This window comes from Equus asinus, chromosome 2 (genome assembly GCF_041296235.1).
Source record: "Equus asinus isolate D_3611 breed Donkey chromosome 2, EquAss-T2T_v2, whole genome shotgun sequence".
Classification (NCBI taxonomy): Eukaryota; Metazoa; Chordata; class Mammalia; order Perissodactyla; family Equidae; genus Equus; species Equus asinus.
The window spans coordinates 165,845,790-165,857,280 of NC_091791.1; the positions used below are offsets into that span (position 1 = coordinate 165,845,790).

The 11,491-nt window shown below is 39.6% G+C and overlaps 1 long non-coding RNA gene and 1 gene segment (V, D, J or C); both read left to right on the forward strand.

Annotated features, from left to right (window-relative positions):
* Nucleotides 1-949: 949 nt before the first annotated feature.
* Nucleotides 950-9,133, forward strand: LOC139044526 (uncharacterized). Its single transcript, XR_011501495.1, has 3 exons — nucleotides 950-1,060; nucleotides 3,490-4,989; nucleotides 5,170-9,133. It is a non-coding gene; the product is annotated as an uncharacterized lncRNA (long non-coding RNA).
* Nucleotides 9,134-9,921: 788 nt separating this feature from the next.
* Nucleotides 9,922-10,852, forward strand: LOC106840672 (T cell receptor alpha variable 18-like). The segment is given in 2 exon segments: nucleotides 9,922-10,108; nucleotides 10,240-10,852. Coding segments are annotated over 2 exon segments (534 nt in total).
* The last annotated feature ends 639 nt before the right edge of the window (nucleotides 10,853-11,491 follow it).

Consider the following 11,491-nt stretch of genomic DNA (forward strand, 5'->3'; position numbering starts at 1 on the left):
TTTTGGTGTTTCCCAAAGTTTCCATCCTGTTTGCCATGGAAACTTCAAATACCTCTGTTGGATCTGCTGGATTATAAGACCAAAGTGGTAAAGTAGATTGCACAGAAGATTGAACCTACTGTACAGTTTCCTCTTCCAAATTTTGTGCCTCTTTTCCTGTGGCAGGTGGTATGTGGTACAGCCATATGTCTTTCACCTTAGAGGGGATTTCTCAACATTTTCTGGACCAGTCGACCCCTAGAAACTTCACTGAGGTGACAAGTCCTTGAATTGTTGTGTTGTTTATCATTCCATCTACTGATTGTTCAATTTCCAGCCCAAGCAGCTTCTTATATTTTAAGCATCTCATGACTTCTGGAGCTACACCTTCACCCTCCCTTTCTAACAACTGTACAATGGGGATTTATTTTCACCCTGGCACCCATCACAATGCATTAAAACTTTATCTTGCCTTCTCTTCCTGTTGTGCCAGAGGCTCCAGAGAAGAGATATGGTGTTCTCTCTGGTTTTTATCCAACCTTCTAACACAATTTTCAGCACACAATATGTACTTAGTAAAGGAATGTTAAATAAATTCATATAAAAATAAATATAAAAAGTAACAATTCTTTTTCTTGAGACAACCATCATGCTCAGTATACCGCAAACATGCTTTATGTTTACTCCCTATTTCATCACACAGAATGTTAAGAAGATAAATACACAAGGGTCAAGATTTAGTAAATTTTTTTTTACTTATTCATCAATGGCATTTTTAAGTAATTTTTTTTCCTTTGCAAGTATGTGATGGTGATGGATACATACAATAACTACTAGAACATTTTGGTGTCATTGATTTTACTCGTGTCAAGATATTAGCAATTTCATTTGCACCATCATTGTCAACGTCAACATAGTGAAAAACCCAAATAATATCTTAGTATTATTATTAAAATAGGTTTTACCTTGCAGATCACCTGAAATACTCTTGCAATCTTCTGGTGATCCACAGACACACATTTTGAGAAGTGCTGTTCTAGCATTTACTGTTTCAGTGGAAACTAACCTGATTCTCTCTCTGGTAGGTATTTTTCCTTTTCTTTGTCTACCTTAAAGCTTATAAGATTTTACCACTTATTTGGGATTAAAAAAATTGGGTGTCAAATTGAAAGAGCTGACTAAATGTCTGGTAGGATTGGAGGCAGGGACTTCACCAATACATAACTACGTCCTATTAACGTTTGTGAATCCAATATATAAAGAGCATAATTCTCAAAAATTCAGATAGGAAGGAAAAAATACTGCTTCTCCAGATTATATCTTTTCAAAGGCTATATAAAAGATAGGCTTCTTGAATCTGTTTTAGTTTGAAAATTTTTTCTATCAGTATTAAATTTAAAAATTATTTTTCAAGCAGTACAAACCTTATAATTTACATCTTTCTATTAATATTAATTAATGAACACTGATTCCTATTAACATATAAAATATAAATTTATTCTTTGTTTTACGTTTCTTTTAAAAGATGTTTAGTTTTCTTAATTTGCTTAAGTTTCCTCACAGACATTTAACTCTTGGTATTATGAATAGAATCTTTCTTTTATATTATACTATTATAAGATTATTGTTAGGATATCATTTAATGGATATTTATGAACAATCTTATCCTTTCTCTTAACTTTAAAACAAATGACATTTATTTTTGACTATTGAGTATAACATTTGCTGATATATTTTGAATAGATATGCTTTATCTTGCAACAGGATTAGATATTTTATTTTTAATTAGTTGAGATTTTCTATCAGGAATATATTTTGAAGTTTACTATTTTTTGTTATCTTCAAGGTTATATGGATATTGTTTTTTTCAACTTGAAGAACTATGTTAATGGATATTCTAATGTTGAACCATCCTTGAATTCCTCTAATGCAGACTATTTGTTATAGGCATATTTTTTCACCCATTTCATTTTTGAATGAGAAATGAATTCTCCTGGTTTAAAATTCAAAAGGCACAATGAAAAGTTTCCCTTTCACCCCACTTAGTTAACCTCAAGTTCTCCTCGCCAGGGAACAGTAATGTTTCTGGTTCTTTTTCTTCTTTTGGGTATACATTTTGCATATACAGCCAAATACATATAAATATTGAGAGAACTAGATTATTGCTTGTAAGACAGTGGACAAGTCCCTCAATTTCCCAGAGCCAGGGGACATCTTTTAACTACTATTCTAAATTTCCTCACAAACCTTTCAGAGCTATCTGGCAAAGAACAGATTAAAACTTTAGCTTCTTAAATAGCTTCTTAAATATTCTTAAATAACACAAATTCCTTACTCAAAAAGTTTTAATATTTCTTTGTTTCCTACTGACAAATTATCCATATTTATTCTGGCAGTCATCCAACCCAAGCCATTTTCTCGACTCATCTCCTAGCACTCTCTAACACACACATTGCTCCAGCCAACAATCTCTTTCTTTCTTCTTTGATCAGGAAGAAATAACAGTTTCTTCATTTCTTTCCCTCTTCCCCATCTCTCACTCTATTTTATGCACAGGACATCTTAAAATCAATTTTTGAAAATGTTTATAAAATACCCTAGAGGATGTTTGCCATTCTTTTTGACTGCTCAGCATCAGGATCCATTTTCTTATAACAACAGTAATTTTTGAGTCATTAGTAAATGTCAGCCCTGTTCCAAGTAGCATTTTATTTTGTCAATAACTTCAAAAAACTCTAAAAAGATAGTATTATTAATCATCATTCACATTTTACAATCAAGAGACTATAGGCACAGAGGGCATAAATAACTACTGAATGAGTAGATCTAATCTCAGCTTTGATGGACTGACTACTGTGGGGACTGGAATTGGCCACCCCAAGATATGTCTCTTCGGCATCAGGATTATTTGAGGCTGATTGCTTTTGATAAACTGGGACAGGGAAGGAGGCTCTGAGGAGTGGAACTTGCTTGCCTTTTGTTAGGAGACATTTACATTGTAAAGGAAATCTCTATCTGTAAAGGTGCCTCCCTCTCTGTACCAGGAAGAAGAAAGGAGATGACCTTGTCTCTAGAAACTCTTAATCAATGGGGAAGGCAAGGACTTAAATCTGCATTTGTTTATTGTGCTTGTCTGGTAACCTCCTGTAACTGACTTCCCTCCCCCTCCCAATGTTGGCATTTCTTTAAGGATTAAGCATCTTTCCTTAGGCTAGGAACTGATTGCTGCACTCACCTGTGACCACCCAGCTCAAGACAATAGACTTGCCTCCTGCTGTGTCCATCAAGCACTGTGCTGACAGGGCAATCTTGTGACTATTGTGGGAGGGACATTTCAAGCATATGTGAATCACCCTGTTTGGGGGTATATAACCAATCTGTGCACCCCACTTCTTCGGTGCCCTTTCTTCCTTCGGGTAGAAAGGCCCCGGGCCATGGTTCCTCATAAAGCTTTGTTTAATTTTCTCCTGCTATTCTGTCTCATGTGAATTTAATTTGTTCTCTGGCCAGACGAACCTAGGTAATGGAGAGGAAAGGTCTTCCTCCCCTACACTACAAAGCTTCTTCTCCTGATTGCTACTGCCTCCTGCCAAAGAAACTGAAAATATCAGGTACTCACTGTTATGGGATGAATTGTGTCCCCTCGAAGCTCATATATTGAAGCCCCAACCCCCAGTACCACAGAATGTGACAGTATTTTGGAGACAGGTCCTTTAAAGAGGTAATTAAGTTAAAATGGGGTCATTAGGGTGGACCCTAATCCAAGATGACTGGTGCCCTTATAAAAAGAGAAGATTAGGAAACAGACAACATACACACAGAGGGACGACCACGTGAAGACACAGCAAGGAGGTAGTCATCTGAAAACCACAGAGAGAGACCAAAAAAGAAACCAAACTGCTGACACCTTGATCTTGGACTTCTAGCCTCCAGAATTGTGAGAAAATAAATTTTTGTTGTTTAAGCCACTCAGTCTATGGCATTTTGTTTTGGCAGCCCTGGCAAACTAATACACTCATATATCCACTCTACTCTGCAGATAAGTGTGGGCACATGAACTTTCTCAAATTTTGACTCAGGAGTTACTTATGAAGAAAAGGAAAGAATGGTGGTAATTGCAACAAGATGCAGATTCTAGTTCCAGGAGAATAGGGGCAGCGGTTTTGCAGCTGTATAGTGTCCTGTACTAGCAACCTTGAAAGCACGACCTGCAGAGGCTGGAGCTTAGAAGAGAAGCCCATGGGACACTCAGAGGAACAGTTCTTCAGACTGATTTTTTATTTTGTTCCTGACTCATCAGCTTTTGAGTCCAGTTCTCGAACCCTATTGGAGATTCTGAGGCAAATCCAATATTAATTAACTTATTCCTTTTCTACTTAATTCAGCCATAGTCAGTATCTGTTCCTCACCAATAAGAACTCTGATTTATAAACAATCTAATTCCAGCATTAGGCAAATTCAACAAAAAAGGGAGCTCACAGATTCATTATCTGAGGTGATTGTAAGAAAACTAACAGTGCCTCTCAGAGGTATTCTAGAAACAATGGGCACAACATTCTTTCTTCCTTGAGTTCTTACCTGAATTAAACTGCATCTGTTTTTACTTTAGGGTGGAACTGGAGTTCAATGAAAGCAGAGAATAGAGGAGCTTTGTAACATCTGAATCTGCTCTGTACACACTTCACGTTTCAGAGCACATTCTATCAGCAGGATAATGCTGCCAGAAGCTGGCAGTGCCTCTCTCTCCTCAGACTCACTGGGTTTGAAATCAACATGTGTATATTGAAAGCAAAGGTTGAGCTCGAGTCTGATTGGCTAAGTAAGAAACCTGAGACTCTCTGGGATCCAGAGGGACTAGATAAATATATCCTGTAAAGAGAGCTAACTTTAGACTCAGGAATCTGGCTCCATTTCAGGCCCCAGAGCTGAGTCTTCTATGATCCCAATAAGGAAGAAGAATGGAGAAACTCCTGGGAGTGTCTTTGGTGATCCTATGTCTTCAACTGGCCAGTGAGTTGAGGCTCTTGGTGATGGGAACAGGGTGACCAAAGTTCAGAGCCCACAAGATTGAGGGACAAAGTCTCCTTGTTAACTTGGAAATGTACCAGAACATTATGGAAGGAAATGTAAACACTAGAGAGTGGAAATGCAATGACTGACGCCTTATCTCTGCCCTGTGTTTCTGTCTAGGGATGAACAGCCAACAAGGAGAACAGAATCTTCAGGCCCTGAGCATCTCAGGGTGCTCAGAGGGTGAAAATGCCACCATGAACTGCAGTTATGAAACTAGTATGAACAGTTTACAGCGGTATAGACAAGATGCAGGTAGAGGACTTGCATGACTGATTTTAATACGTTGAAATGAAAGAGAGAAACCTAGCGGAAGACTACGAGTCACGCTTGACACCTCCAGCAAAAGCAGCTCCCTGTCCATCACGGCTTCCCAGGCTGCAGACTCTGATGCTTACTTCTGTGCTGTGGAGACACAGCATTGACCAGGCACCTGCAGCCCCTACACAAACTCTGCCAGAGCTGCCTCTTAGGAGTCCCCACAGTGGGTAGAGGTGGTGGTTACATCTTCCCATGAAAGAGAGTCTACAAAGAGCTGGCACCATGAAAGGGAGGCCCTCTCAAATCGTGATTTTTTTGGAAGCACCTTGGACTAAGGTAAAAGGTATGAGATTCAGAATGGGAAACTGAAATGCCAGGTTCACTTCTGCCAATCCTGGCTACATGACCTTAGGCACATCATCAGCGTAGCAGCTTTCAATTCCCTCACTTAAAATAAAGGAATTGGACCGATGAGCCCTAAAGACCTTCAAGCAAAGAAGAAAAAAGTAAACTCTGGACACTTGTGGAGAATGGAGAAGTACTTCTCAGTATTAGAGGTCTTGTCTGCCATGTGTGCAGCGCCCTCAAGACTTTAGTGGGTCCTCGAGATTCATGAGCTGACCCTTTCCTCTGATTCCTGTATAGGAAACAGTAGATTCATCAGGCCTTAGAGTTAGAAAAGATCTTAGGACTCTTTCAACCAAACTTTTCATTTTAAAGCTGAGGAGTGGATACATTGTGTGTCGATGGGGACAAGGATCTGAATCTTTGGAGCGAGGGAGACAAATCTGATTCTGCCGTTTACCAGTTGTGTAATTTTGGAGACTCAATTTCTCCGTTAGTAAAGTGGGAACTTATAAGAACGTCATAATTTTTCCCCATCCCAGTGAGACATGTATGTTCTCCACTGCTAGGTCCTGAAGTATTGTTTTGTGAAAGTAGGTAATTTTATTATCAAATGCATAATAATTTTCCATCCGTTTATTCTTGCTCCTAGCAAGAAATATAAAGGCTGAATATAGTTTTTTAATGCAGTTTTGATACTACTGAAAATGTGTGTGTGAAGAAAATGAGGGCATTTGTGTTTATCTGCGTGTTTGGTGAAAAAGATGGGGGAGGTAAGGGAGATGTTGTATATGGCCCTGTTTCCCAAATGCCAGACCTTCAACCAGCACCATCACCTGTATCAGAATTACCTAGAGCACCTTTGGAGATCTGATTACCAGGCTCTACCCCAGCTTATTCAATCAGTTTCTGATGAAATGATGAATTTGTGTTTTTAATGAACATCATCTCTATCAGTTAGAGATTGACTCAGCTTAAAGTTATAAAACTCAAGTAGTAGTATTTTTAACAGGGTAGAGTTTATTTTAATGTACATAAAAATGCTCTATCATATGTGACGCTGTAATGCTAGCTTCACCATGTTGCATCTTTACAGTTCACTGTTGCTCATGCTTAAGATGTCACCCGTTTTTATACTTTTAAGAAACTGTTAGAGATCCGTCCACTTTATACGCCTTCTTGGCAGAAAGAAAGAGAAAGTTGAAAGGCAAGCAGGTCAATGCTGGCTGAGTCAGCATTTCCAGAAACTCCACCCAACAGCTTCTACTTAAGGTATTTTTTTTTTGATTCATAGTTACTAATTTTTGAAATGCCATATCCAATCTATCTCCCAGTCCTATTGAATTTGCCTCCTAAGAGTCTTCCAGAAGACATCACAACCCTCACAGTGCAATTCACCCCCACAATCCTAGTCAAAAGTCCACCTTAACCCCTTGCTCCCCTGCTCCCAGCACATTCGACACATCCCATCACTCCTCAGTGTAGTGAGGCGGTCTTGTCAGAGTGCAAATTTGAGCATGTCAATCACCTGGATCCCGATTTGTTCTTAGAATAAAGAAAAATTTCCTATTTTAACCCAGAAAACCTTGTATAATTTAGGATCTTGCTACCTTTCCAAGTTCATTCTGTAATATGTTCCTAATCTCTTGCTCTCTCTCTTTCTCTTTGTCTTCAATAATTCTCATATTTTTTTTCTACTTCTTCTCCCCAAAGCCCCCCAGTACATAGTTTTGGGTTCTTCTAGTTGTGGCGTGGGGGACACTGCCTCAGCGTGGCCTGATGAGTGGTGCCATGTCCACGCCCAGGATCTGAACCAGCAAAACCCTGGGCCGCAGAAGCCGAGCGTGCAAACTTCACCACTTGGCCACGGGGCCTGCCCCATGATATTTGTTTCTTAAAAGCATCTTGTTCCTCCTTCATAGCCATTTTAGGAGATTTTCTTATTCTTTTTCCTTTCCCTAAAATTCTTTTTCCTCCCTTCAAAAGAAAAGAAACTAGTAAATGCCTGCTTATTCTTTTATATCTGCCCAAGTCAGTAGCTGAAGGAAGCTCAAAGTGCACTTTTAGAATCATAGAACTCTGCCTTTTCACACTTGCAGCTTTTCTTTTATTTCTTTGAGCACTTGATGAAAAGCTATTTCTACCACTACTCTGGGCTCCTTAATGACAGGGACCACCCTTGAATTCTCAGCACCAAAGTATCTTAGGCATTAAGATTATCAAATCGCCTTCTTTCTCCTTACTATCCATTAACTTATTTAATATATTTCCTTTGTTTTAAGCCCCCTTAAAGAACTATGATAATATTGTAGTGAAAGAACAAACAAGAAAATGTGGCTGAGTTTCTATGATTGCAGTTCATGGACCTTTGGAGGTTTATGGGTAAATTTTGGGGGTAAAGCAGAGGTTGGCAAACTACAGTCCACAGGTCAAAGCTGCCTACTACCTGTTTTTGTAAAGAAAGTTTTATTGGAAAACAGCCATGGTCATTTATTTACGCATTAACTATGGCTGCCTTATGTTATAGCAGCAGAGTGGAGTAGTTGCAAGAGAGACTTCAAAGCCTAAAATATTTACTATTTGGCCCATTGCAGAAAAATGATTGCCAACTCATTGAGTATAGTAATTAAATGAGAATTCTTAGATTTGGAGTTTTCTGTTTGATGGCAACAAAATAAAATAATAAAGACATGTTTCTAATTATCTGTAGACCAACTTAAAATAGTCTGCTTAATTTTGATGCTTTTGTGTTCTTTATGTTATTTTTACCAAATTAAAGACAAATGAAACAATGGTACTCTACAAATAAAGATATCACAGTTGTTTAAATGGAGAAAAGTGTTCGGAAAATTTGGTTAGGATATGGTACGTGGTACTACAGACAGGTCAAACCTTAAAGAACCTAAATTCCCACAGTTACTGCCGTGTTTCCATTGACAGGAGATGTATTACTCTCATTCACTGTTTGAATGTATCAACTTGCAATTCAGTAGATGTGAGGGTAGCAGTCAATGCACAATATATATTTTTTTCAGAGTTGATTTTTTGGGTGCTTCATTAAAGAATACAATTGTATAATGGTGACTTAAATGGTATTTTTGAAAAGGAAAACTAAAAATGCTAGAAACTAATGACAATAATTCAGACAATAGTACATTAAGCTCCAAATTATTTCAATCAAGTGAGTTATTGGACTGCACACAGCTATAGCTTTCTTCTAATAAGCTTATACCAACTCTTTAGACTTCAGCAGAAGATAATCTCTCACATTAATATTTTAATTTGAATTTTACTGATTGTATATTTTGTTTGATTTGGTAATTATGTAAGACCTGTGAGCCTAAGAAGTTTATCCTTAACTTCATTTTTGTGTCTATTAAGGCACCATAATATTTTTTAAGCAGTCAGTATTAGAGTGTTCCCTTATATGAAGATCTGTACCTTATTCAATTTTGAGAAACACTGAATGCGCCTGTTATCCAGGTCCTGGATCTGACTCTAGAAGAAGCTGGTCACACCAGGGGTCTAGACATGTGCTCTCATAGTGACTACACTTCATAAAAGATAATTGTACCCACCAGACATGTCTACTCATTCATTTATTGACTCATTTTTCAGATATTTTTTGAGCATCTACTATAATCTAAGGGCCTGTATATTTTAAGAAATGGCTTACTGAGACCAATGAGATTAAGTCTCTGATCTCTGGAGCACCAAGTCCAGTTTGGAAAAGACACAACGATTCCAATATGATGCAGTGATGATAATGACAGACATGTGTACAAGGTATGGTGGGAAAAGAGACAGGCACATTCAGCCTGAAGTGATGGGTGAGTGCTTTCACAAGGGGGTGGCATGTAAATTGGTTCTTAAAGAATGACTAGAAGTTACCCAGGCAAAGGTAGGGGAGAGAAGAGAGGACATTCTAAGCAAAGGGGCTCATCCCCTGGTTCTAGAGGACCAGTGGGAGAATATGTCAAGAAGAGAACTCAGATCGTACTTTTTTACACTCTCATTCCACCCTAAAGTGCCAAAACTAGCTTAATACTCAGTGTGAACAGACATTAGATGCTGGAACCAGGGAGACACAAGGGAGCCACATTGCTCTGCACCTTTAAGAGGGTGACAGAAAAATTCGAAGATATGAAGCAGGCTGCAGGGACAGAGGAAGAACCACAAGAGGGCGCTGCTCCCCATCGGGTGGTGTTTTCACACAAATTCATCTTCCACCTCCAAGCGCACCTCATTTTTGCAGCCTGTGACATGATCTTGCAGAGAAGTTGACTTGCTTCACACAGGAGCCAAGATTTTCTAGAGGATTGACCAAAGGATCAAGAAAATAGAGGAACAGCCCTCTCAGCTTTGGTGTATTCCCAAACAAAACCTGCTGCTGTTTCTCCCCCAGCCATGCTGTCTGCCTCCTGCTCGGGACTTGTGATCTTGTTGATGTTGAGTAAGTAAAATTTACTCAAAATTTCTAAGGTGTTCTATTCCTTGGTTTTAGGATGACTTTTAATCCCTAACAAACTGGAGACTACCCTCTTACATTACCAATATAACAAAGCCTTTACTTTTTTTTTTTAGGAGGGACCAATGGAGACTCGGTGACCCAGACAGAAGGCCCTGTTATCCTGCCCGAGGGGGCACCTCTGACCCTGAACTGCACCTACCAGAGCAGCTATTCTTTTTCCCTTTTCTGGTATGTCCAGTATCAAAACAAAGAGCCTCAGCTCCTCCTGAAAAGCTCATCAGAAAACCAGGGGGCGGACAGCAGAGGTTTTCAGGCCACTCTTAATAGGAGTGACAGCTCCTTCCACCTGCAGAAACCCTCAGTGCAAGTGTCAGACTCGGCCGTGTACTACTGCGCTCTGAGAGACACAGTGAGGGGGATTCAGGGGGAGCTGAGCACAAACCCAGAGGGTGCAGGTGGGCCTGGCTGTGGCAGCCCTGGGAGGGGTGTTCCCTTCTCTCCAGTGTTCTGCGCTGGAGGCTTCCTCACAGTACTTCCAGCTCTGATGCCTCAGAGCCAAGGAGCCTTGGAATTCTTGGATGAGTCTGCAGAGAGGAATTAGGGGAGGGACAGTGTAAAGAGGAACCTAAACTCTGTTCTCCAGAAACGCCTCTGTTTTCAGTGCAGCCTCTTTCCCCAAGATGGTGTACAATTCCTGGGAAGTGACGTTAACTCTGCTCCATGACAGTTCAGTTGGTATGTACTAAAATATTTCACAACCTATTAATGAAAATTCTCAGGGCTTGTAGTTCATGGACTAATGTGTGACCTTGAAGCTCGTCCTTTGCTTTTACAGTTCAGGCCAGGATCCTGTGTCTTGCTGAGTTTCACCTGCAGAAACTCCATCTCCAGTGACTGAAACCCTTATCCTCTCTTCCCTTGAATTTTCCTTCCCTAGCGGTCTCTCTAGAAACACTGCTGCCTGAGTAAGTTCTATGAGGAGAGCTTCCTGAGATTTTCCTCATGTCAAGGGCACTGGTTTCAGAACAGCCCAGTCAGTAAACAGCTGCGTCCATGGCGTGTCTTGCTTGCACTGTGCTGACACACCTCCACGCTTCTTCCTGTCATCACAGCAGCTCTTTACTGTGACACTAAATAATGATCTGGATTCTGGACTTGAGGATCTGTGCTATGAGGAATTCTGGATTCTGGACATGAGAAGACTACGTAACTTAATATATTATTTTATCATTACATTTATGCCTGTGATCCTTCTGAAGTGTGTCAAATTCAGTGGCCAAGAAAACACTCAGGTGTCTGTTTATAAGACAGGAGGATATTCATGGACTCTTGTTCACTGGGACCCCAAATGGCTAAAATAATCTC